The sequence below is a fragment of the Physeter macrocephalus genome, chromosome 1, assembly GCF_002837175.3.
Source record: "Physeter macrocephalus isolate SW-GA chromosome 1, ASM283717v5, whole genome shotgun sequence".
Classification (NCBI taxonomy): Eukaryota; Metazoa; Chordata; class Mammalia; order Artiodactyla; family Physeteridae; genus Physeter; species Physeter macrocephalus.
This window is the reverse complement of record NC_041214.2, coordinates 76,089,135-76,117,062: the sequence shown is the minus strand read 5'-3', so window position 1 is coordinate 76,117,062 and position 27,928 is coordinate 76,089,135. Positions and strand designations below refer to the sequence as shown.

At 41.3% G+C, this 27,928-nt stretch overlaps 1 protein-coding gene and 1 long non-coding RNA gene across 2 annotated transcripts in view; one reads left to right on the top strand and one right to left on the bottom strand.

The window, feature by feature from the left end:
* The window catches only part of MCF2L2 (MCF.2 cell line derived transforming sequence-like 2), a 251,845-nt gene that overhangs the window by 198,072 nt on the left and 25,845 nt on the right, over positions 1-27,928 (top strand). The window contains exons 16-23 of the mRNA XM_024124235.3: positions 6,549-6,615; positions 7,648-7,763; positions 8,915-8,984; positions 14,567-14,659; positions 15,572-15,664; positions 17,930-18,001; positions 19,873-19,998; positions 26,838-27,053. Of these exons, the coding sequence (XP_023980003.1) occupies positions 6,549-6,615; positions 7,648-7,763; positions 8,915-8,984; positions 14,567-14,659; positions 15,572-15,664; positions 17,930-18,001; positions 19,873-19,998; positions 26,838-27,053 (853 nt within the window). The remainder of the gene's footprint in view (positions 1-6,548; positions 6,616-7,647; positions 7,764-8,914; positions 8,985-14,566; positions 14,660-15,571; positions 15,665-17,929; positions 18,002-19,872; positions 19,999-26,837; positions 27,054-27,928) is intronic.
* Positions 13,488-22,341, bottom strand: LOC112065028 (uncharacterized). Its single transcript, XR_002891788.3, has 3 exons — positions 22,091-22,341; positions 19,756-20,017; positions 13,488-14,150 (listed from the first exon to the last, which is right to left on the bottom strand). It is a non-coding gene; the product is annotated as an uncharacterized lncRNA (long non-coding RNA).

Genomic DNA, 27,928 nt, shown 5'->3' with positions numbered 1-27,928 from the left:
CGTTGCGGAGCACAGGCTCCGGACGCGCAGGCCCAGCAGCCATGGCTCACGGGCCCAGCCGCTCCGCGGCATGTGGGATCCTCCCAGACCGGGGCGCGAACCCGGTTCCCCTGCATCGGCAGGCGGACGCGCAACCACTGCGCCACCAGGGAAGCCCAAACCCAGTATTTTTATATCACCATGCTAGTTTCATTTTAATTTGTGTTTTATTTCATAATCAGCAAACAGGACTTTAGATGCACCCCAAACATAGGCCAAGAGAAGCAACATAATGTAGTGGGAAGAACACTGACTTTGCCAAAGCCAGAGACCTTGGGCAAGTCAGTGCATGGCTCTGGGGCTTTCTTTTTCCATCTGTAATATAAGGATTAACTGATGGTCTTTAAGTTTATATCTGCTTCTAGCGTTTTATGAACGTACTAGACTGTTGGCCCAGCCCCACCAAAGAATTTACAAGTACTGGGAGAGCATACATCTCTCACCTTTGCTCCCTCCTCCACACTGTCGTCCTTGGCCTGGGACAGTTCCCTGTCCTTGTCCCCTTGCTTGCTTTTTTCAAAACTCTGATTAAACTTCACTCAACTCAAAATCGGCAGTGTCCCCTCCCTTCTGTGCTCCGGACTCCTCTGGCTACCTGGTACCTATCACTCTGCACAGGAGTCACTGATTTTCTTGTCTCTGCCATTAGACTATGAACTCCCTAAGGCCTGGCATTTTGGTACATTTCTCTATCCCAAGTACCTATCATGGTGCCTGGCTCATAATAAGGAGCTAGTACACGCTTGGTAAATGGATCTAATGGTTTTTGTCTGGGAGGCAAGGATAGAACTGTGGTACTAATTTCACCTGAAGCTGTTGGAAAGAGTTTTCATGGAAAAGGGAGAAATGGAACTTTCAGGAATGATTAGAATTTGAAAAGAAGTATAAAATAATGATACCATTGGCCTAACTAAAGGGGGGTAGGTGGCTTAAAGGAGTGGATCAGCTCAGTGTTACTTAGTCAAATAAGGGAACATCTGCATTAGAATCATGTGGGGTGCTTGTGAAAATTACAGATTCTACCTCTATATTTCATCCATTGCTCCCCATTCTGAATCTGTGGGTCTGTACTTACCTTTTGAGCAAGCCCCCTAGGAAGATTCTTTTCACATGAATGGAGAGTCTTGAAATCCTGGAAGGAATATTGACAGTTGTGGGCAATTGAAAGCTATTTTAAGTTTTTGAAGAGGGAGTATGATGCCATAATGGACTTGAAGCTTTAGGAAGGGCATAGACTGGAGGTCTGTAGAATAGATTGATGGGAGTGAGATCTCAGAGGCAAGAGTGAGCTGCTAGGAGTACACTAATGTATTCAAGATGAGAAGGCTCGGGAGTTTGCTCTGTATTGGTGGCGTCGGCAATGGAGAATAAGCAGTGACTCCAAGAGTTGTGTTCAGAGATGAAAAGATGAGGCTTGGTGACAGATTGAATGTAAGCGATAATGGCAGGGAGGTGTTTGCAATGACAACTGTGTTTTAGGGACCCTAGAATATGACCCTTCCATCGATATGCATGCTATTACTGTCTCATGAGTTCTTTTTCAGCCTGAGGTGATGAGGTGTCTGGGAGGCATCCAGGTGAAGACATATGTAGACCATTGGCAACATGGGCTTGAGCATGACCAAAAGTCTGGCAGGAAAATGATGATGTGGGAGAGTCAACAGCATGAGGGAAGAGGAGGGAAGGAAGTCTGGAAACCTGAGTTCAGACCTTGGGGGAGCAGCAACATTAGACACAAGGAGGAAGATGAAGCAAGGAAGGAATAGAGAAGAAACAGAGAGGTGGGTGGTGAATGAAGATTGAATAATAAAGAGAAACCAAAGGAAGAGAAAGGTTTAAGAAGATGAGTATCCATTACATCAGATGCTCTAGGGTTTGAAACGGATAAGAATAGACCTTTCCATTTGGCAAAGAGGATATTAGATGAAAACTAGCTTTTTTAAAGTGAAAATCTATAATACTTTCTGACGCGAGTCATATGATAGAATACGAGGAGTAAATGAAATCTCTTGATGGCAAATTGTATTGACAGGTAATGAGCAAAAATATATTTCTAACAGACTGGTTTCCAAGAGGATACTCTTCTATTGGAGAGCTGGGAAATTGGGGAGGGGGTGAGGGGCAAGGGTTAAAAGGGGGAACAGATTAAGGTGTGTGGGCAAAGAAGAAACTTATCAGGAGATCCTAACATGTACATACTACATTAATGATCTTGCTTACCAAATAGGGGTGCATTCATTTTTTTAAAAGGCTTTCCTTTCTTGCCTCTTGCTTATGGTATCATCTTAAACAAACACGAGATGTCATATAGGATGGAACCAGATCTCCAAAGCTTTTTTTTTAATGCTACCTTGAAATATGGCTTCAGAGAAGAAACAGTCCCTTAAAACACATTTATGCCTCCATTTCCTCCTTAATGACCTGGGGGTGTGGGTGAGGGGATAACCACTTTTACATGTAAAACAAAGCCAGAGTATACATTCAGTGTAGACTACATTCATGCGGGCTGATCTGGCGTTATGAACCCCATCCTAATTACAGTGTTCCACCTCTGGGTAGATATCCACCAGGGCATAAATTGCTCTAGGTGTTTAAGGTTTTAAAATTACTTGAGTACTCCCAATGTTTTCTGTTTTTTATCTACACTATATATACTTGATGACTTTAGATATTAAATCCTTGATTTTTTTCTGTGAACAAAGTTATGTGCTTTGGAATAATAAAGCAGGCAATCGTCAGCTAGAATCATCGATTTTCTCCCATTTTATAAAGTTATTTGAAAGGAAAACAAAGGAGAAGAAAGATAAAACAATGGTTAACAGTGGTATGAGAACTTTTTTTAAAAAATCTGAACAGAAATGAAGGCTACCAGTGTTCAGGAGACTTTCTATTGTTGGAGTTTTATCCATTGCACTCAAATAAGTAAAATGAAGCAGTTGGAACTGGGATATGACCTGACAAGGGACTTTTTTTCTTCTGAGTTGTGGATTTTTTCTTGTGTCAGATTCGTAAAGACTCCTAGGGGTCTCTAAGTTCTTATGTAACTGTTGGATGATAAGATTGATTTCTGCCTACCACCTAGTTACTTCTGCCTTGTGACTTCATTTAATTGTCAACACATTCTTTTTTTTTTTTTTTTTTTTTTTTTTTGGGGTACGTGGGCCTCTCACTGCTGTGGCCTCTCCCATTGCGGGGCACAGGCTCCGGATGCGCAGGCTCAGTGGCCATGGCTCATGGGCCCAGCCGCTCCGCGGCATGTGGGATCTTCCCGGACCGGGGCACGAACCCGTGTCCCCTGCATCGACAGGCGGACTCCCAACCACTGTGCCACCAGGGAAGCCCACGTCAACACATTCTTAAACGGCCTTGCCAAGTTGCTTAAGCCCAGTGCTTCACGGAGACATAAGAGGCTGGCTGTACTCTGGCTTTCTATGAATGCTTAACTGTTGCTGTGGTCCTACTTTATGTCATGGCTCATAGAAACAGACTGGTATTGAGGCCTATATTTCCTTCTGACATAGTAACTATCATCATTTCAGGATGATTTACAAAAAGCAAAGGAACCTCTTACTCAGAGACACCGTTAGCTAAATAGGATCTTAGAGTAACTTTTTTGGTAGAATTATACTTCTTGCAATTGTATCCTTGGTCAGTGGCTATCCTTTATCAGTCTTGCCTTATAACAAGCATTTATAAATAGATATGGAAATTGTCATTTTTAAGAAAGAATAATTGTTGAGCTATAAAATAGGTAGATTGTAGGATTTATTTATATCTCTCAAATGGGGTTTATATGTCATTACCTCCAGTAACATTCATTTTAAAATGTCATGTAAACTTTTTTTTTAATTAGAAAAGCAGTAGATGTTTAAAGTTTCTGTTTAAATCAAAGATTGAAAAAGGGTGCTGAATAAAATGTAAAAATTCTCCTCTATTTCTAGTCTTCAGTATCACTTTCTAAAAGCAATCACTGTTAACAATGTTTTTTTAATTTATTTTTTATTGAAGTATAGTTGAATTACAATGTTGTATTAATTACTGCTGTACAGCAAAGTGACTTAGTTATACATATATATACATTCTTTTTCATAGTCTCTTCCATCATGGTTTATCACAGGATATTGAGTATATTTCCCCAAGGTCCTAGTGCTATACAGTAGAACCTTGCTATTTATCCATTCTACATATACCGGTTTGAATCTGCTAATCCCAAACTCCCACCCCTACCCTCTCCCACCCCCCTTGTTAACAATGTTTTAAGTTTCTTTGCATGAATTTTCTAAGCATATACAATTTTACATATATGTATGCATATACACTCATTTTACACATAGTATAAATTTTACACAAATAGTCATACTCTGCAAACTGTTGTACATCTTGGTTGTTTTTTTAAATTCACTTAAAATACTTGGACTGTGTCATGTCAGCATGATTCAGTCAGCTTCATGCTTTTTAAAAACTGCATAGCTGGGGCTTCCCTGGTGGCGCAGTGGTTGAGAGTCCGCCTGCCGATGCAGGGGACGCGGGTTTGTGCCCCAGTCCGGGAAGATCCCACATGCCGCAGAGCGGCTGGGCCCGTGAGCCATGGCCGCTGAGCCTGCGCGTCCAGAGCCTGTGCTCCGTAACGGGAGAAGCCACAACAGTGAGAGGCCCGCGTACTGCAAAAAAACAAAAAAAAAACAAAAAACTGCATAGCATTTCATTATATGTATGTACCATAATTTAAGTAATTTCCAGTTTATATCTGGTTGTTGTCGTTCTATTGTTCTAATTACAAACAATGAACGTACTTAGAAGTGAAATTACTGAGTCAAGGAGCATGTGTTTTAAATTTTGATGGATATTTCCAAGTTATCTTGCACAAATCTGTACTTTCACCAATGTTATCTGAGTGTGTTTCCATATCTTCATCTGCCGGTCTTCCTTTGAGGTTTGCAATGTCTGCCATATTATAGAAGTTGAAAATTGTACTTCTTTTTAATATGTTTTTGTTGGATTCGTATATATTGAGCATTTTTTTCATAAGACTAATAGCCATTTATGTATTTGTGTGACTTTCCTACATTGTGTCCTTTATTTGTCCCTTGTCATACCCATTCTAATGAGAGGAAAAGAAACTCTTTTCTAGGGTAGGCTACTGTTTAATAGATAATCCACCAACAGCTCACAGGAAACCATAAATGTATATATTCTACATGTGAACACTTGTACAAACACTGATTCGCTTGGAGGCCTGAAAGAAAGCCCTAAGAAAAACTATGGCCACACAGCCTGAGGAGAGAAAGAAAGCAGTCTGTCTGGAGATGGATGTGGGGACTGGCCTCACTCTTTCTATTAGTTTTCTATTGCTGCATCAAAAAATGACCGCAAACTTAGCAGCTCAGCCCACAATTGCCCTGGGACAGGAGTCCGGGCATGGCAAGACTGGCTTTTTGCTCAAGTCCCACTGATAAAATCAAGGTGTTGGCCAGTTGCCCTTCTTAGAAGGTATCCTCTTCGAAGTTCATATGGTTGTGGCTGAATTCAGTACCTTGCAACCGCAAGACTAGTGCTCCTGTTTCCTTGCTGACTGTCTCTGGGGGCCAGTTGGCCTCTAGAGGCTGGCTGCCTTCCTTGCCACATGCCCTCCCCCCATCTCCAAACCCAGCAAAGGAGAAGCTCCCTTGTGCTAAAGCCTTCGCAGGCTTCCAATCTCTCTGACTTTTAGACCCAGACCTAAAGGGTCCATGAGATTAGGATGTGCCCAACCTGGTAATCTACCTATCTTAAGGTCAACTGATTTGGAACAAAACCGAATGACAAAATACCTTCCCAGCAGCACTTAAGTTAGTGTTTGATTGACTAACTGGGAGGATGTGTGTGTGTGTGTGTACCAGGGACCAGAAATCTTGGGGGCCATGTTAGAATTCTGCATACTACACCTCCCACCTGCCTTTCTCAGGGGAAGCAGACAGAGCTCATGTCTTCTGGCTGAGAAACTCAATCACACGGAAATATGGAATGCCAGAGGAAGGGGGCAGGACAGCCATCCATCTAACCCCATGCACAACAAAATGCATCCTTGTAGGTCCAAGATCTTGATGTGAGCAATGAAACAGCAGAAGGCTGGAGAGAACATCTAGGAAACCACATGTGCGATGTAGGGATCAGGCAGACCTTCCTGACCAAGGATCCCATCCTGGTATTTCTGACTCCAATGTCTGCCCTCTTGACCCCCTTGCTATGGCTCACAAACAGGTCATAGAGAATGCTGCATAAATGGATTTTGAGTCCTTTAACTTTGCCATTTCTTCTCATGCCAGTGTGATCAGAGTGTGCTTTTGTGAGATGTTGGCCTTGGGTGTTCAACAGAACAGAATGAACTGACCACAACCTAAGTAGATGAGCCACTAAGGGGAACTGTATTGATGACCATTATTCTAAAAGAATTCTAAATCACTGCTTCCCACCCTCACCCCCCCTCTGTCTCTCTCTTTCTTTCATCTTCCCACCTGCTGCCGATTTAGGCGCATTATACGTGACTTGCTTGAGACAGAAGAGACTTATATAAAAGAGATTAAGAACATAATTGACGTAAGTAGATTTGGGGCAGGGGAAAGTTAAGCATGTATTCAAACTGGAAAAGTTTTGTTGCAGAAAGAAACTCAAAATAGTTGCCATATTTCTCTAGAATCCCCACCAAATTTCAGGTCTTATAATATCACAAGTGGTTTTTTCAGTATGAATAAGAACGTTCTTATGACTATTGGTTCATGTAACAAAATAACTTTCAACGGATTGTACCAATTCACATGATTCTAGCAATGCCCACCTAGGTTCACCATATGCTTGCCAACAATGGGTATGATAATTTAAACGTTTTTGATAAATAAATGAGAGAATTGTTTCTTATTGTTTTAAGTAGCATTTTTTGCTTGAGTGAAAATTTATATTTTCTCTATTTTCCTAAGGTAATAATCTTGAGAAATAAGCTATATGTACAAAGTTTTAATATAAATTTTTTATGATAAAACATCAGAAGAAAACCAAATGTCCAGGGAATGGAATGGTTGATAAAGTCTTATATACATACTAAATGATGTATTAGTCAACTGTTACAAACTAATTATTTTTAATAATATACAGCAACATTGAAATGAATGCTTGTAAGATTAAATTTAAAACAATATATGTAGAAATTTATAAGTCTAAAATGCATATGGAAAAACAGACTACAAATTATATATGTACTGTGATTATATCCATATAAAACAGCTTTTTAGAAAAAGTCATGAAGGAAATATAATAAGACAATAGTAATTGCATCAGGTCATAAAATAATGGGTAAGTTTTTTCCTTTCACATTTGACTTATGTGATGAATTTAAAAAATAGATTTGTTCTTCCTATAAAAATGCCATCTTATTATCATTGCCATTAAGCCATCTTCTTCTGAAGATAGACACATGAGGAAAATAATATCAAAAGAATGTATTTGACAGAATGGCTTTCAGGACATGTGTGCCTTACTCCCCAATTATTAAAGTTTTGGTCCCTGGAGTGGCTAAGTCAGATCATCTCTTATATGTTTCTGTTTGTAAAACCTACCCTGTTTCCACCTCTGCAGGGATATATCATTCCAATGGATTTTATTTGGCTGAAGCATCTAATTCCAGATGTTCTTCGGAATAACAAGGAATTTCTCTTTGGGAATATTAGAGAACTTTATGAATTTCACAACAGGTATATATTCATTCAAATTATCAGGGAAAATGGAAAATAAGAGAAGGATGGAAATCAGACTGATGGAATTTGGAGATGAAAGTGCTTAGACAGTTTTAGGCTTAATCAAGTAGTCCAGAGTCAGTGGATTGGATTGGGGTGGGATGGGATAAGAAGGAGGCGAGAAGTGTCACAAGGTCCCAGAGGAAGAAGGGAAAAGACATTAATGGAGCATGTACTGGTGTCAGGCATCATTTGTGGGTTCCTTTCCTTATTTATCTACTCACGCATCAGCATTTACTGAGCACCTGTTCTGTGTCAGGCACTGTGTTCAGCATTGGGAATACAAAGTTGACCAAGACACAAGTCCACATACCTATTATCGTAGCGGAGTGCTGGGAACCAGGGTGTTAGAAAATGCTAACTGGTCAGGGAATTGTCCTTTCAGCCCAGGGCTGCTTGGGTGTTGGGTTCTAGAGAATGAGAGAAGGAAGGGACTTTGGAAATCATGTTCCAACCCTTTCATTTTACAGATGACAAAACCACAAGTTGTTTACTAACTTTACTCACTCTAATGGCCCCAGGATCACACATCTAATTGACAGGAGGGAAGAGACTGCTTGGTGAATTGAACTACAGTTGTTTCTTAACCACATCTGTTGTCCATTGGTCAGACACAAGGCTGAAATGGAAATCCCATTTCTGCTTTCTCTGGAGAAGTTATGCAGCCTCTTTGAACCTCAGGTTTCACACTTATGAAACCCTGTCTTACAAGGTTTGGTGGAGGATTAAATGAGATATTGTTTGCAAAGCACTTAGCTTATGCCTGATTTATAGTCAGCTCTCCATGATAGTTGTAGTAGCAGCAGTAACAGCAGTTCTTGTTAACATTACTATCATGTAGCAGGGATCTTCAGTGTATGCTGGCTGTCTGTGGCTGGTGCTTAGAATTACCAGAACTGGTATGAGTGGTTTCAGGGAATCCTAGTAATGTCACAGAATACATTTTTTTCTTCCAAATCAGCATGTTGAAGATGAGTCAAAAGCAGTAAAGCCTGGAAAACAGCATTTTTCTAAGCACCTCTTAAAACCTTATGTGATTTTACTTCAAAAAATTTTGTTAACCCCATACATGTAAAAATCAAAGCATTATTATCGTTTTCTTTCCCTAGGACTTTTCTAAAAGAATTGGAAAAATGCACTGAAAACCCTGAACTTCTGGCACGTTGCTTTCTCAAGAGAGTAAGTCTGTGCTCCCAATAACTCAAAATAAACATGTGATTAAAGTCAGCCCTTAATTTTCTGTGTAAGTGGCAAGGGCAAATGGAAACACAAGTGGTCTAAAAACTTATATCTGCCTTTTGAATGCAAGGCGGGAGTCCTTTGCAGTACTTCAGCCTGTGTGAGCTGAGTCCAGTTTGACTGAGCTCACCCTGCTAGGTGGGAACGACTGTAAGCCTGGATTCCTGCCAAGCCCCCTGAAATGGAAGACAGGCCCCCCAGACCCCTGAGGCAGATGATCCTCCTCTGAATGACTAAGCTAACTGTTTTAGGACAAGAATCACACAGCAGGCTTAAATTCTTCACTAAAGTTGTAGTAACACTCTCAAAAGAAGTACTAAACTGAAACTATAGAAAATATATTTTCTTCCATTTTATTTTCTACGGCATCAAGGAAAGTTAGAAAATTTTAAGTCTACAGCCTGTCTTCCACTTAGCACCCCATTTGTGAACTTCCTGTCCTACAACACCGTATTTCTGTCTGCTTCCCTTCCCACCACACAGACCTCTCCCCTCTTGCCAGTTCTCCACCTGGCTTTGGGCAATAAATAGGCTGGCTCTTTGGGCCAGTTGTGCTCCCTGGGAGCTGGCTCAGAGAAATGCCGTAGCCGGCATCATTCCCCACCAAGTGCCTCCTTCTTCCTCCTTTGGAGATGAGCCCAGCGCCCTTTGCTTTCTAAACTTTTCCCATTTCTTCTCTCTCTCTCCCAACCGGCCCTTCCTTTGATTCTCTTGCTTCTTTTCTTTTTGTGAGCTTGAGACAATAGATCAAACAACTTAAGCATTTTTAAACAGCTCAAATGATGACTGATAAGTCTAAGAGCAGTACAGTAAGTCCCCTACCTACGAACCTTCAAGTTGCGAACTTTCAAAGATGCGAACGTGCGTTCACATATCTGATAACATAAGTTAGTTCACGTGTCTGGTGTACATTGTCACGTGCGTGCATCCTCTGCAAGTGGTTGTGCTTTTGTGTACTGTACAGTACTGTATAGAGTACAGTAGTACAGTGTCTTTATTTCAAGCCCAGGATGTCTGGAAGCAAGCGTAAAAGCAGCAGTGATGTAGTTGGTACTAAGACGCGCCGATGGAGAGGGTGTGGAGAAAGGGAACCCTCTTGCGCTGTTGGTGGGAATGTAAATTGATATAGCCACTATGGAGAACAGTATGGAGATTCCTTAAAAAACTAAAAATAGAACTACCGTACCACCCTGCAATCCCACTACTGGGTATATATACCCTGAGAAAACCATAATTCAAAAAATCTAAAAAAAAAAAGGTCATGAAGAACCTAGGGGCAAGATGGGAATAAAGACTGAGACCTACTAGAGAATGGACTTGAGGACATGGGGAGAGGTAGAGTAGGCTGGGACGAAGTGAGAGAGTGGCATGGACATATATACACTACCAAATGTAAAATAGATAGCTAGTGGGAAGCAGCCGCGTAGCACAGGGAGATCAGCTCGGTGCTTTGTGACCACCTAGAGGGGTGGGAGGGAGGGAGACGCAAGAGGGAGGAGATATGGGGTTATATGTATATGTATAGCTGATTCACTTTGTTATAAAGCAGAAACTAACACACAGTTTTAAAGCAATTATACTCCAGTAAAGATGTTAAAAAAAAAAAAGAAAAAAGACGTGCAGGGGATTTTCTTTATCTGTTAGTTTTTGAGGCAAAGGTCCCGAATGTAGAATGGTACACGAAGGTTGCAGCAGCGGTTCAGAATGCAATCCAGTGCTACTCTGTCATCTATGATGAGAAAAAAAGAGCTACTACCCAGATATCACTGGACCTGTTTTTTCAAGAGGGTAGATAGAATTGAATCCAGCAAGGAACCAGAACCTGTGCCATCAACGTCAGGCGTGAATAAAATTGCATCTTGCCCTCCGTCTCCTGTTGATGATGATACTTCAGCTCTACCATCGCCCACCTCCCCTCCCCACTCCAGTCAGTAGCTCTTCCTTCCTGTTCACTTGATGCCAGCCCCTGTATGCCAGCTGTTGTGCTGTACTAACTGTACTTTCAAGGTACTGTACTGTAAGATTAAAAATGTTTTTCTTTTTGTGTTTTTTTTAATGTATTATTTGTGTGAAAAGTATTATAAACCTATTACAGTACAGTACTGTATAGCTGATTGTGTTATTCGGGTACCTAAGCTAACTTTGTTGGACTTAACGAACAAATTGTGCTTACGAACACACTTTCAGAACATGTAGGGGACTTACTGTACCTGTGATAAACTGAAAGCAAGCAAACAAAAATCCCCAGGTGTCAAGGTATTAGACATAATGGAGAAACAGAGTCTTCAACCCTCAGAGCTCTGACTGACTTAGAAGACCCCTTCCATAGCCCTGTCTGGGCTTTCCGTCACAGCTTTGTCATAGGTTTTTCATCCAGTGACAGTATTCAAGATACATTAAAAACCATTTTGTATTCAATCTGATTAATTTCCTTTTTGACTTACTTTGATAGCATTATTCGTGTTTTATACTGTTTGGCAATTCTGCGCTTATCAAACCACCAATGTGAAATCTAGTTGCAGAGTTTAGTAATATTTCATAACTGACTATATCATTATTGCAAAGACTTATTGAAATTGTTGTATGAGAAAAAGACCAAATTCCTGTGGGGAAAAAAAAAATGGATATTTTCAAGTTAAAATTGCCAAGTTTGAGGAAATGGTCAGGCAATTGCTAACTAAACATCTTTTCTTAGAAAAATTCCTCTCCTAAAGTTTTACAAAGCTTTTTGTAAGTAAAGTTTTACAAAGCTTTTTGTTCCTCCCCCATGTTGGGAGGAACCTTAGAAATCATTAATCCAGACCACAAACCTGCATATAATCTGATATGATTTATGATGTTGGGGACAAAATACAGGTAATAAATTCTTACCAAGCACAAAGTATTACTCTGGGACAAAGGAAGTAATTAAAAACCACAATTACTTAACCTTTGAGAATCCTTGAGGGAATTGTCACAGCTGTGCAAAGACCTGTATTGGTTAGCCAATAAGGCAGGCCCATCACCCACTATTTACTACAGCAGTTTACCTCTTCTCAGTAATAACTTACAGACTTCCACTAATCATGAACAAGAATTTTGAAATATTGCTCTAGCCAAGTGTTTCAATCAGATTCAATAGCTTGTAGTATCCAGGAAGATTCTTCCCCAGAGACCAACCTCCATGTAGAATAGCATTTGTCAATAGTTTACTTTGAGTACCATTTGCTCTGAGATCTCACATGGTACAATAGAAAGAAACACTGGGGTGGGACTCAGAAAACTTAACTTCTTATCTAAGTTGAGCCACTTGCTATCAGCATGACCTCAAGTATGTCACTTAAACCCCGGGAGTTTCACTTTTCTCCTCCATACAACAAGCTTAGTATACCAATATGTAAAGTTGTGGAAATCAAATAAAATAATGAGCACAGAAGGACTCTACAAAAGTAAAAAAATGCTTTGACAATAGCTACCATTTGTTGGGTACTCTGCATGTATTGGGCATTTGTTGAGAGGTTTCTATACATCTTCTCATTTAATCGCACAACAATCATAGGAGTTGACTGCTGTTGTGAGCCCACTTAACAGACGAGAAACTGAAGTGAAGGAGGGTTAAGTAACTGACCTCGGACCAAATAGTTTGTAAGTAAGAAAGCCAAGAACTGAACCTGAGCCACAGTCTTCTTAATCCATAAGAAATCATGTCTTCCTGTGTGAATATGAGTTTGGGGGTAGCAATTTTCTTAGCCTCCTGATTTATTCTATAGGGAAGTAAGGAGAATCAGGTACTTTCGTATGCTGCTGGTTAGTGCACATGCTTTCTCTAAGAAATTTTGGACTGAGAGCAAATTTATGTCAGTAGTTGTATTTCAGTACTGGAAGGCATATAATGTTCTGTGATGCTCCAAGTGCAGACACAGGACTAAGGGAAGAAGGTTTCAGGAACACAGGTATCAGCTCAGCATTCACCAAGAGAACCAGGTCCCTTTCTGTTACTGGGAGGGGTTAGGGAAAGGTGGCCGACTGTTGGCGATGTTTTCCTGGGTGGAAGGCTGGATCTCCAATCTCCTCCAGCTTCTGAGAATCTTCTGGTGTTCAGTGTTGAAAGCAATGAAACCTTGAATCCTTTTAGGAGCAAAAGGCCAATGTCTTTGTGCTCTGACAAACCAAATGTGGGTGAAATGCCTTAATCAATTTGCAGTGTTTTATAAGCCTGGCCTTCAGTGTAGCAGGAGTATTCCCCAAGTCTAGGCTACTACACTCTGGGAGCCATTGAGTTTAACAAATGTACTTAGCACAGTGCCTGGCACATCAAAGGCACTCAACAGATAGTTCTGGAGTGAATGAATAAGGAAGTTATTATTGTTAAGTTCTGAATTATTATTCTAGTTTCTTAACCAGTCTGAACAACATTTCTCAAGGGCTGTCTGCCTTCTTAAACGTGTGTGTGTGTGTCTGTGTGTGTGTAATTTTTCTTGGAGAGAATAGCAAAGGACAGAGTTGCTGTAGTCCTTGTAGTGAAGTGAAATGACCGTTTACAATCCATCGGGAGAGAGGAAGAGCTATAGAAATGGAAATCATTCACTACAGCAGGGTGTTTAGAAGTAGAATAGACATAGTGAAAGCTGTAAGGGAAAAAATAACCCATGTCCAGATGAAGGACATCAAGAGTGGCCTCAGCAAGAGGACAGGGACACAGAAATCCCCAAGGAAGTGGCCACGTGGTCATCTCTGCCAGAGCAGCCCAGGCTCTGTGGCAAGCACAGCTGAGTGGACGGACCAGGTCCTCCTGATGGAATGGATGAAGCTGGCAAGCTGACTCCACAGGCTGGGGGTATCTTTTCTATCTGGGATATTGGCAGATGTGTTCCCACCTCTCACAGTCTTTGATGCAATGAGAATATAGGTCACATAGCACTTGGAATCCCTCTTGATCTCTAGCACTGAGATAGTCATGTAGCTTTTCCAGTCTCGGAGTCTTGTGCTGCAGGTTGAAGGTGATATCTGAGGCAGGGGTTGCCCAGACCACTTAGGTTTGTGTCGAAACTGCCACATTTTCCTTCTGGGACGTTTCTATCCTTCGCTTGTTTCTTAGGTTTATTTGTAGGGTTGGCGTCGTGATGACTGTAATAAGGGGTGAGTGGGGAGAGAGAAAGGAGAGGCCATCAGCTGCGAGCACTTTTTTGTCCTTTTTATTACTCAGTGCAGAACTATTTGGGGGAGATATTGGTGTCCCAGATAAAGAGCAGAGGAGAAAGGATAAAGTTAAAACTCGCCTCCTGTTCATGAATTTACTTATTTATTTACCAGAGTCCTGTAGCTGCTCTCACAGCACTCCATTCACATCTGCGTTGTTTATAACCCTGTGTTTATCTCCCCATCACACACTCACCCCAACAGAAGGTTATTTATTGTGCATCCCCAGTTCCTTATACATTGAAAATACTCAGGCCTGTTGAATGAATGAATAAACTGTATTATCCTGTCCTCTTACTGAAAAATGCTACCTGGTTAATTTGTTCTAACTTTTTCTCACCCAGAAAGAAGATCTTCAAATATATTTTAAATATCATAAGAATCTGCCCCGAGCCAGAGCAATCTGGCAAGAATGTCAAGACTGCACCTACTTTGGGGTAACATTGTGTTTCTAAGGTCTCCCACAAACTGTTTTCCCTGGACACTGTTTATGTACATCCAATTTGTAAAGAAATTGAAAGTATGAACTAAGAAGAGGAATTTGGCATTGAGATTTATGTTTATTAAAAGTCTCTCCTTTTTTGAAATTATACACTGGCAGTTTCAATGCTGCCCTCAGTCTCCATGGGACAGCCCTGTAAGGAGCAGCTGTAGCCTGGTGAGAAAACCAGGGTCCTCTTCTAGGATGGGTTTTAAAAGTAGAATTAAGTCACACTTTGGGGTTCCCTGGAATGATATCAATGATGTACCCATCATGATGTACCCATCATGTACCCTTGACTAGACTCCACCACCCCCAAACCCCAATTCTAAGACAGCCTTTTCAGAAGCCTGCCCCATTGTCTCCCTCCTAATGGACTTACTTTCTAAAAGAAATAAATGTTCCGGCATCCCTACTTGCCTATAAAAATACTAGCCAAGCCTATCCCCTTTCCCATTACTCTCATTTTACACACTGTTCCTGGGCTTCCCTGGTGGTGCAGTGGTTGAGAATCCATCTGCCAATGCAGGGGACACGGGTTCGTGCCCCGGTCCAGGAAGATCCCACATGCCGCGGAGCGGCTGGGCCCGTGAGCCATGGCCGCTGAGCCTGCGCGTCCGGAGCGTGTGCTCTGCAACGGGAGAGGCCACAACAGCGAGAGGCCCGCGTACCGCAAAAAAAAAAAAAGAAAGAAGAAAGGATACACACTGTTCCTGAGGGACTGAACAGCCAATAACATTATGAAACTGGTCGACACAGCTGCCCCTTCTCTCCATGAAGAGCTCATTTCACTTCTTGTATTTAAATGCTGCTTCTGTTCTGTGTGTGTGTTGTTTTGTTTTATGGTGTTTCTGTTTGGCTTTTCAAGGTATGCCAGCGTCAACTGGGTCACAGTCTCCCTCTTTTTAAGTATCTGAGAGGACCAAGCCAGAGACTTATAAAGTACCAGATGTTGTTGAAGGTAAGTCAATGAGACAGTGCTTCCTGTGCTTGGAGAACAGATGTGGGCGCTATGGTGCTCTTTTCCTTAGACTCGTAGAATTGTGACTTCGACTTCCAAAGGTGAAACTATGTCTAGATTTCAGGCTTTTTCTGTCCCCAGATCTAAATCAGCCTCCTCAATGAGGAATAAGACCAAAGAATCATAGGGTCCCGGGAGCCTGGCTAGTCCATCATGCGGCCAGAACATGGATCTCTAAGGAGAGCCCAGCTTAGGGGAGCAGAGGTCCGTGGGAGGAAAGTGGGGAAGAGGGAGGCCACCACACTGCTGGCAGCTGAGAGGGTGGGGAGGCAGCCAGACCTCTATTCTCGGTAACATATCTACAGGTAAGATATCATCTGCTCCATTTTACAGCTGGGGCAAGGAGCTTCAGGAAAGAGGTGTGATTTCCCCTAAAGCTACTATTTTACATGCATTTAAACAATGGAGGGGAGAAGGCAAAACTGGTTTCTTCTCTCCTTTTGTGACATCTACCTCTGCCCTTAGACTGAGGATTTTTCTCAAGAGCAGCATAACAGAATGAATTTTGTTTTGCTGAATCCCTAGGTGGTTCTTTCTTTGCTCTGACACCAGCACAACTGCAGGAGAGCACTCCCAGACCCCGCCCCCCCCACACACAGGACAGGAGCTCTGTCAAAGCTGCTTCCCCAGGTGTGACCTCAGGGAAAGGTTAGGGTCACTCCTCCAAGGTCTGTTCTGAATTAACTTTTATAAGCAGCTCTTGCCCAGTGGCTACTCTCACTTAATTTAAAAATAAGCCCCTGCTGTTTACTGGGCATCTTCCCACATGTATTTCTTTTTGTTTGTTTGTTTTTGTTTTTAAAAAGAATTGTTTATTTACTGAACCTGGGGTAGATTAGATACACAACCAACTTTAAATTTACATCTTTTAACTCAATTTTGAAGTCTTTTCACACACACACGTACACAAATTGGCATGAAACAGTTGTCCTAAGGTAAAACACAGTCACCTTAAACTGTTGCAGGTATTTTCACCCAAGGTTGAAAAATTGTTTATCCTGAACATGAAAACGTGTAACAAATTTAAATTAATTATATAAAACTCGTTACTTGTAGTTCTCCCCTTGCAAAGATCCAAAAAAAAATGTACAAGTAACTAATATACATCAGTCACAACATAATCCTGGATCATCCCCACACCAAAACTAGATGCTCCTTTAATTTTAAACCCATCATCAGAGGCCAAGAGAAAGTCATTTCGTTTTATACAAAACAAAATTCACACCCACCTGTATTTCTTATTTAATCCCCACCATCAGATGTGCCAAAAGACTCTGGAGTGTGAAGAAACTGGGGCTCAGGGCAGTTAAGCTTATTGCCAACGTTTTGCCCTCAGAACAAGTTACCCTCTCAGCTTTGCATCAGCAGGCCCAGCCTTGGCTGCACCGGCTCTGTCACTGCCAGTGTGGGATGCCTGGACCTCTCAGGCCTTGGTTTTCTCGCCTGTAAAGTGAGGACACTAGAACCTCCTGCACAGGTTGCTGTGAGGAGCCAGTGAGTGACGCAGTAGAGAGCTCACTCAGGGCTGACCCCCAGGAAGCTTCCGCAACATAACGTGCAGCTGTTGTTTTATACATGAAGCCATCACACCAGCCTGGGAGTGAGGCTGATGACCCTCTGCTTCCCTCCGAGAGTGGCATCTGTGAGCATGTTTTGGTACAGCATTAAATGGTAATACTCCATGTAGGCTAGGGGCTGGTGAAAAAAGCTTTAATTTATGGCTGGTGGGAGCATAGTCCTTCTCTAAAGAACTTGGAAACATGCATCACCACTCTTAACATTAACAGTTCTACTTATAGGAATTTATCCTTAAGAAAAGTGTATAAAGATTATTATTATTTTAGTAAAAAATTATTGAAACTAAATGTTTAACAGTAGGGGGGATTAATCAATTATGATTTAGCTATAGGATGCAATACTCTGCCACAATTAAAAACCATGTTTTAAAATAAATATAATGTCATGGGAAAATGTTCATGATACGTTGTTGAGAAAAAACAGACTACAAAATAGCGTGTCCAATGTGATTCTATGTTTGTGAAGAACTCTGTGCTGAATGTACCATTTACTCTTTCCCTCTTACTTGTGACAAACAGACAAATTTATATACATCCTCAGTTTAGCTTTGGTTGGAGATTGTTTGCACAACAGATTAAGTTGGCCTTCTACTTTTTGATTTTCAATAAAGCTTTTGGGTTAATGCAGGGTCTGCTGGATTTTGAGTCATCTGAGGATTTGGAGATGGACCCAGGTGATCTAGAAGGAGGTTCGGCTAAGGTACTGGATATTAAATATCATTCTATGTACTAACTGCTAATGGTGTTTGCCTATACATGGAAGGACTTAAGAGCGATTTTGTTTTGTTTATGATCCTTATTGTGTAAATTTTCTAAAATAATATGCATCCTATAATTCATAGTCAGGAAAAAACAAAAAAAGACAATTTCAAAGGGGATTTGTAATAGGATAAGTGGTAATATATCTTCTTCCTTCCACATAAAAATGTTTTACTGGAATACAAAAGTACGCGAAGGTATAAAATGCATACATAAAAGACTGGAAGTGAATATAATAAAATCCCTTCGGTGGTTTTCCTGCATGGTAGGATTATGAATGATTTATATTTACTTCTTTGTATGCCTTAGTAAATCTATATACATTATGCCCTGTTCCCTTCCAAATGTGTGTGTATATGTGTGTGAATTCTAAGACAACCAAGAAGAAACTTGGAAGAAGTGTTGGCCACACCAGATTGGGAAGAAATTTGTGGCTTGGAAGTGGGTTTTTTCAATTTTTCTATTATAAAATTCTGGTTTTAACAAGAATTACATGAGGCATGTGTCTCAGGGGCGGTCATTTGCAGGTCCTCTCTGCTCAGATGATGCTGTGGGGATGCCTTAAGATTAAAGGAAGCTCAAGGCACAGGTAGTAATTTTATAGCCTGGAGCAAATGCAGCTAGCCTGGTTTAGAGGAGTTTAATAATGTTTGTAAGAATTTACCCTGAAAAAAAAAAAAAAGAAAGAAAGAAAGAAAGGGCTTCCTTGGTGGCGCAGTGGTTGAGAGTCCGCCTGCCGATGCAGGGGACACGGGTTCGTGCCCCGGTCCGGGAAGATACCACGTGCCGCGGAGTGGCTGGGCCCGTGAGCCATGGCCACTGAGCCTGCGCGTCCGGAGCCTGTGCTCCGCAATGGGAGAGGCCACAACAGTGAGAGGCCCGCGTACCGCAAAAAAAAAAAAAAAAGGACGAAGCCAAAATCTTTTTGTTTGTATTTACCAGATAACAGATAAATGTGCTATGTAGGTAGCAGGGGAATAAAATACGGAAACCCTAAGCAAAAGACTTTCAAGCTGAAACAAACATCCCTCTTACGTCCTAAGTGTCACAATAGTAATAATTGGAACGTTGGTCTCTTAAATTAGCTTTTCCCTTAATGTTGGGTCTTTATGCTGTTTGGGAGGTGCAGATCACGTTGGCTTACCTCTTTGGCATCTTTAATGGTGATAGAATATGGGAAGGGCAGGGGGAGGAGAGGAGAGAGAAAGGGCAGAGCTCGGGGAGATTCAGTGTGGCAGATGCCACCGTTATGGTGTTTACACATAAATCATCAGTAAACCTCTGCATAGCAGCCCATTCTTTGCCTCTAAAGTTTACAAATATTCTCCTCTGGGATGGTTTTAAGTATAGTTTTACCCATAGGAATAAGACTGTCACCTTAAATACAGGAATATGATACTCAGATTGTACTTTTCAATAGGCCCTGAGGGTAGGGGAGTAAAAGGGAGAGCACCCTATTTAAAAGGGCTGGGGTTTTCATGCTTTACAAAAGCTCAGGATGTTTCTTGTATAGCCAGAATATAATGTCCATGATTTTATGAACTTCATTCTTCATTAGTACAATGTGCAGAAAGTGTAATGATTTTGCTTGTATGTGCGTGTGTGTGTGTGTGTGTGTATCATATATTGTACTTAAACAGCAAATATCCTTAGCTACCATTCTTTGGGAGCAGGGAAACAGGTTGATGTACCTACCTTCTCAGTCGCTTCATGCTGGCTGGATCCGTGGCTCCTTATCTCTGTCCTGTTTCCCTTCTTCCCTTGGTAGATGGTTTACCTTTTGATTTCCAACAAGGCATTTGGTTTCCACAGAATGGGCCAGAGAGGACCAAGGATTCAGCCTTCTCAGATGACCTACAACAAGCTTTGGCCATGATGGAGGATTTGATCAAGTCCTGTGAGTTGGCTGTGGACCTGGCAGCAGTCACTGGATGTCCGGTATGTTCCATAGCAAGTGCTGGGACATTTCAACAAAAGGCAGGCACAGTATTACAAAGGTAGCAGATACTGTGGCAAAGTTAGAGAACTGATCTGTGGGAAGGGAATTTGACTCTGGAGGAAAGTTACCTAAATCGGTCAGCAAACCTGTGCTACGAGATTCCAAGCAGCGCCTCAGCATTTTTAGGAATCTTGGGTTGTGGTCCTTTAGATCCTGAATGTTGAAACTGACCCTAACTCTGGAAAAAGCAAGAACTCAGGGACCAGAACATATTGGGCAGGGGAAAGTGCTGAGGGAGTAATTTATTTTCTCACTCGTGGCACCATTAAAATATTAAAAGATTTTCCCTCTTGAGTTATATTTTCTCTGTGAAAATTACTTTGAAAATGGGTCCTAAGTGAACACCTAACCCCATTTTACATCACAGATCCCAGAAGAGGCCCAATAAGCATATATTGTATATCCCTTAATCCAAGTGCTTAAAGAAAATTACCCAAAGAGAGAGTGCTGGGGGGCTGAGCCATCTCAACTCTGGCGTTAGAGTTAATCCCAAGCAGGCCAGCCCCAGGCATTCCAGGCAAACTATCCTCTATAACTGTATGATTGCCCTGGGACTGGGACATAATTAATATTCAGCTGGTTTTCACTGTGAGCTACTCTAGATTTTGACTCAGGGGTATTTTCTGTCATTGTCATAACAAATTACCCCAAACTTGGTGCCTTCGAATAGTGCAAATTTATTGTCTTACAGTTCCACGGATCAGGAGTACAACATAGTCTCACTAGGCTAAAATCAAGGTGTCTGCCTTCCTTTCTGGAGGCTTTAGGAGAAAACCTCTTTCACTGCCATTTACAAAGGCCACCCACTCACTTCCTCTGCTCATGGCATCTTCCTCCCTCTTCAATGCCAGCAACAGAGGTTGAGTTCTTCTCCCATCACATCACTCAGACCTCCCCTTCTTTCTCTTCCACCTTTAAGGACTCTTGTGATTACATTGGGTCCAACCAGTTAATCAATGATAATCTCCCCATCTCAAAGTCAGCTGGTGAACAACCTTAATTCATTTGTCACGTAACCTGACCTAGTCTCAGGCTCCAGGGATTAGGACATGGACATCTTTGGGAGGCCATTCTTCTGCCTCCCACACAGGGATCAAGCATTCAGAGAATTGTTGGTACATGTCACACAGATACTTTCCTTCTCTTTTTTACCTTTTCATTTTTACCTGGATTTAACATACTGTTTATTGAGGTCTGGGTAGATGAAATGACCTTTCTTTTCTTTCCTTGTCAGAAATCAAACCACGCAAATTAATTAGGGGCAAAAAACCCTGTGATTTTTGATTTCCCTCCCTCCTGGTTTTCCTCTGGCCAGCATCTCAGAAACAGCCCCACTGGGTTTGCTGAGATCTGGGCAGCGATGCCGTTACTGTCCCCTGGGACTCCAGAATGCTCTCTGCTTACTACTGATGCAAGATTCAAGAGGGTATTCATGAACCATGGGGTGTGTGGCAGAGGGGATTGTTTTCTTGATGATCCCTGTTTCCTTCTTTGGCTAAGAAAAGTCAAGAGAGCAATTTGTTTAATCATTTGGAACATCTTTCAGTTCTTCTTTTCATCTTTGAACACATGTCAGCTACCCCTATCAGATGTCCCTTTCCCTGAATCAGAAGAGTGTCCTGGAACCTGTACTCAGGGCAGAAAACTCCCAGCTATTATTCTGAGTGTAAGTAACATAGGAAGAGGAAGTTATGAGAAAAGAATGATTAAAATGTGAGTAAATAGCAATCTACTCTGATTTCATTCCAAGCTGGTTTGCATGCAAATAAGATGAATGAGTTTATAGAATTTTAGAGATTTTTTAACACCAAGGCAAAGAACTTTTCTACCCCATGTGTTCTCAGAATTGCACCTTTGACATACACTCCATGGTTTCTTTTTCACTAAGACTTTAACTTGCTTTACATCTAGTACATTAGGTAATGTATCCTGACAGTTTTGTATAATCCTACTGAATTATGGAAGAGCAGGCATTGGACTTTTCAACTTTCTGATTCAGAAACAGGTCCATGGAAAGAAGAGTTGACTTACCCCAATCACGTGGTCATCAGCCAGGACTACTTCTTGGATCTCTTCACTCCCTATCCAGGGTGCCAACCTCTCAACACATTCTTCATCTGATTCTGTTTAGAGTTTACTAACAACTCAACTGCTATTAACTCAGATCTAATGATTCTGAGATTCTTTGCATCAGCTTTGTAGAACTTTATCACAAGGTGTTTACCATCACATGCTGTAGGTAGAGATGAATCCAGAACTTAACTTCTTAGTTTCTCTATTGACATCCAATATTAACCTGGTTTTGTGAAGAAAAGAAATTGAACTTGGTGGGATGAATTCATAATTAAAACAACTAGAAAAAATGCCCTTCTGATATTTACATTTTCTCCCCGTTGTGTATACTCAGTTAGTTCTTGGTTTAATTTAATCACAGAAGATTTAAGAAAAAATTTTTTAAGAAAATTTGTTTTGTGGAACACTGAGATGTAATTTATTTCCGTCTCTTTACAAAACAAAGTTCCCCCCCTATTCAATTCAGTGCATAAAATATAGATGCATTTAGAGTTCTTTTAAATCCTCACTTGCCAGGAACATGTTCCAAGGTTGAATAGTAAAGGTTGAATGAAATATTTTATTTTCTGAAACAAATTTATGTTATTCGATAAAGGAATTATTTTTATTGCAAATTTTTTGTGGGCTAGGGCCAGGTATTTTATTTTCTATTTTAGTTCCCACTTTCCTTACCATAGTGTTGGCTGCAGAGATAAGGCTGAGTAAATAATCTTGATGGCCCAGTGGAATTGCCTTGTACATCATCCCACCTTCACAGCACCCATGTTAAAGGGTGATTGTGAGGCATAAATGAGGATTAAATCATAGGGCACCTAGCACCATGCCTGGCACCTGGTAGATGCTGCATAAAGGGCCCCAGTGCTGACTTATTTGTGTACTTAGGCTGGAAAGGAAGGAACCCCTTTGCTTCTGGCAGTTGTAATCACAGGCCCCTCAGTCCCATACCTTCTGCTTTTCATTTCTGGACCAGGCTTTGTGCTAATTCACTTATCCAGATGTTTCCTGCCTCTTTGTGCAAGAAGTATATAGCTCTGTCCCTTTAGCTGTCATTGCCAGGAGTGAAAACCTGGGCACCCAAAAGAAGTCTCCTTCTGGAGGCTAGTTTTCCTACGGCCACTCTCTCAGTCAGATTCTTCATTTGGTCGATGTATTCACATTTGAAATTCTTACCTCAGAGTTCTTACCTACAAAATGTCCACAAATGAAAATAGTAGCATTTACTAGATTATTTTGCCATCATTTCCCATATCAGGGAGACCATCTGACATTTCATTTGCTGATTTGTTTGGGGCAACCCCTATGTTGTATCTGTGAGCTCACACCCATCAGATTAATCAACACACCAAAGTGATGGCCACACTATTACATCACTAGTGGAAAAACTGGTTGAGGCTACATTCATTTCCTAGAGCTGCGATAAGAAAGCACTACAAATTAGGTGGCTAAAAAACACAAAAATGTATTCTCTCACAGTTCTGGAGGCAAGAAGTCCAAAATCAAGGTTGTCGGCAGGCCCATTCCTCTGAAGGCTCTAGGGAAGAATCCTTCCTTGCTTGTCTCCTGGCTTCCTTGGCTTATAGCTGCATCACTCCAATTTCTGCCTATCGTCCTAACTGTCTTCTCTATGTGTGTGTCTTTGTTTTCTTATAAGGACACCAGTCATTGGATTAGGGCCCACCCTTATCCAGTATGACCTCATTTTAACTAATTACATATGCAAAGAGCCTATTTCCAAATAAGGTCACATTCTGAGATCCTGGGTGGACATGAGTTTTTTGGGAAATACTATTCAAGCCAGTTCAAGGTCATCACTGAATTAGCTTCCTCACAGTGCTGAGCATTTAGCTTTGTGTCCCCTCAGGCACTCACTAAATGCCAATAAATGATTCCATACTTTAGGGCACAAATATCTGCAAGAGGTTGTACACGTAGTCTCTGGCCTTGGGACCAACTCCTGTCTGACTGGAAAGGATATATATGGTTGAAAAGATGCCCAAGGGTCATCCTTGGTCCTGTTCAGAGCAATCCCCCTACCCTCTTCCCTTTGGAGGCAGAGTAGCCTCCACACAGGCATGTGTCCTGGATGACGGTAACGTATGTACACCTGTCCTTCATCACTGCTATACAGGGCATGTGCCCTCAGCCACCACAGGATGGGCCTCAAGCATTGAGATGTCTGATCCCATCACAAGCATGGTCCTGAGAAAGTTTATGCAAGATGTCCTGGATGATATGTAGCCCATCTCTTCCAACTCATCTCAGAAGACCCAGTGATTCCCTCTAGTGACCTCCAATGATGACAGGCTTACTGGAAAAGGCAACCATATAGCCTCAGGAAGAGTCAGAACAATGACAGGACAGGGCTCATGGATGTGAGAATTAAACAATTCCAGGATCCACAGCAACTCTAGGGCTTTGGCCTGGGAGGGAGCTGGGGTTCTCACCTGTGTGCTCTGCCTATACGTGCCAGGTATGTCCTCTCCCCTCACCAGCCACTGACTGGTTCTTTCCCCCCACTGGTGTCTTTTCCTCTTCGTCATAGTTTCTGATTACTTACCTTCTTCATTGCTCTGCTGGCTGTGGGAGGGATGAGAAGTGCAGAGGCTGTAAAGGACAAAAATGTCGCTGCCTAGGGTGGCCTCTTCTGCCTCTACAGCCCACGGCCTTGGCAGACACCTTAACTCACATCACCCAGCCCTCTGCAGGGTCATCAGAGTGTACACCTGGGCTTGTTCCCCTGCTCCCCCTCTTTCAGAATTGCTTTTAAAAGCTATACTATGAAATGATGCCTCCACATTCCCCAGATGTGTTCTTAGAAACAGCTTTACCTAAAATCCATTCATCTGTCTATTCTGGGATGCGGTTGAAGGTGGGCTCAGTATTTGACGCAGTGACCCTTTATGAAGACTCATGGGAGAAATTTCTCTCACGTCTTATTAACAAATTGCCATGCTTTCCCTTAACAACTGGTTTGGGTATGTCTTTGGACATAATGAATCATATAACTCACCAGATTTCCCTCTGTACAGCCTGCTAGAAGGTCAAAGTCTAGTCTGCAGCAACTTTATGTGCTTTATATTGTATGGGTTTTATGTACATCCTCTTCATCTTACTGTTTTAATCTCTATTTTTTTTCTTCAGCCTAATTTCCTTGGTTATTTTCTGTCTGCCTATAATGTATATATTTTTATAAGATGTATCTAATTTTTGAAATGGGGTGAAATATAAATACATTTTTAATAGAAACTGCTGATTACAATCATTCCTGTGGCAAATGTTAAACATGTACTTTTGCCAGCTGCCTTGACTAAACATATTTCCTGTACTCTATAGGTCTGAATTGTACAAATTGAATGGGTGTAAAGGAGAAAGCAATCACTGAGGGCTGGGGTGTTTCCATTTGAGTGGGTGCAGGAAGGATGTGGATAGAGTGAAAAACTCCTCACTCGTCCTCATGGACCCATCGCCCATCTGTCTTGGGGTGCAGTCAAGCTAAGCCTGGGCAACCTGCAGCGGAAGCATCATGCTTTTAGGAGAGAAGGCCTTGTGACTCTTATGGGGCTCTTATTCCTCAATGAGGATTTTATTCACTACATTTAACACATGTAAATTTTACAAAGCAAAAAGAGAAAAATAGCTCTGAAAATATGACACAAGCACCATAGAAATGACTAGAGTTTATTGCCCTTGAAGTTTTTGTTTTTAGACTTTCAGATATAAAGTCATTCATTTTTTTAAAGGTATTCACAGTTTGTTCAATATAAATAAGTTATAAAATGCACATATGTCTAGTAACAATTATCAGAAATTGTAGGGCTTTATCTCAGCTAGATGTAACTCAGGGAAATGTCTCTGTCCTGGTCCTGTTCAAATAACTTTTCCTTTTGGTGTTTTGATTCAGGGAAATAAATTCTTGATTATCTACTTTAAGTGATATAATTTTTGAAAAATACCACATTTCTAGTTCATCACACTCCACTACCTTTAGAGAGAGCTCAGAGAAGGCCAGGTCACTTCATTTGGACTTTCAACCAGACATATGATGGTGGAAGGAGACATAGTGTGTGCCTTAGAGCCAAAAAGATGAAATAAAAAATTTGTCATTTGGAATTATCTTTGCACTGTTCACTCACTCTGAAAAATGCAGAGTTGAATGTAATTACCATTTCCATTACAGTTTTATGAAGATTAGGTCATACTAAGCTTTCTCCTTTCAGAACAAATCTCAAGTTCTCAGGTTCTCATATACCTGAAGGATACAGATGGAACACGTGGATTACCAAAGATCCATAATGCAGCAAAGATTCTGGCTCTCCCGAACATAATTAAAATATTAATTTCTTGGCCTTTTTAAGTAGTGTCTTGTATCAAAAACAAAGAAGAAGAAATGGAATTCTGCTAGCTAAAATTAATTGCAAGACAAAAATATTGGAGTACCAATATCTTCAGTTCAAAGTATTACTAACATGCTTTGTGTTTATTACCTTATACAGCTGCAGAATTTCCTTATATAACTGAATGATGCCATGCTCAGTGAAGCTCACAAAATTGTAGTTTTGATTAGTGACAGATTAGCCTGACTGGCACTTGTAAGATTGTAAACTTAAAATAAGCATGGTCTGTAATTTGAAAACAGACCCCTAAGAGTTCTTTCCCGTCAAGTAATTTAACAGCTTCTTTTTGTGTGTGTCTGTGTTTCCCAAAGGACGATATCAGAAAACTGGGCAAGCTGTTGATGCATGGCTCTTTCAACGTCTGGACAGTTCACAAGGATCGTTATAAGATGAAGGATTTAATTCGATTTAAGCCCAGCCAGAGGCAAATCTATCTATTTGAACAGGGAATAGTGTTCTGTAAGATACGAATGGAGCCCAGTGACCAGGGCCTGTCTCCTCACTACAGCTTTAAGAAGTCTATGAAGGTAAAGGGGTCCTATTGCACTTGGGAGTCAGCACAACCCTATGGAGAGAAATGCTGTTATCCGTATTTTACAGATAAGGAAACTGAGGTGAGGTTAACTTGCCAAATGCCACACAACTGAGCGAGAATCCACACACAGGCCTGATTCCAGAGTCAGAGCTTGTAATCAGCCACTAGATAGGGCCAGCGCTGGCACAGAGGTGCCTTTGTGCTGGGTGGAGAAAAAGGATCCAATGGCAGCCTGTCTGGACAAACTAATTGAAAAGTACCCTCTTTCCTCCAGGCAGAGGATTGAACGCCTTGGAGATTAGAGCATGGGCTGGATTTCATCTTCTCAACCATGCATCTTTGCATGCAAGTGTAGGCAACATCCTGACCCTGGGGATGTAGGAACCCATGTCCACACCAAACACTGCCTCTCACCCATATAAGAAATATTTCATAGCTAGCGATCACATGCACACACACACGTGCTCTTGTGATTAAAATTGGTAGTTTATTCATAGTACTTTTTGTTATTTTTGTTTCTTAATGGATACTAATTCAGTTACTACTATGTAGAGATTTGTGAAATACTCAGGTATTAAAGGAGAGATAATCTTTTTGCTTAAAGTTGAAGGCTACAGCTCTGCATATGGAAACATATAGTCTGTCTTGTCCTCTGAAACAGACAAGACAAAATGACACTGTACCAGATTATGTTTTATGCTCCTTGGGGCTGTTAACAGAGGACAGCAAAACACTTGGAAGGAAGATGGAAGAAGAGAGCAATCAAGGGTAGCAAAGATTAGAGTGGCTGACAGGGATAATTTTTTTTTTTTTTGCTGTACGCGGGCCTCTCACTGTTGTGGCCTCTCCCGTTGCGGAGCACAGGCT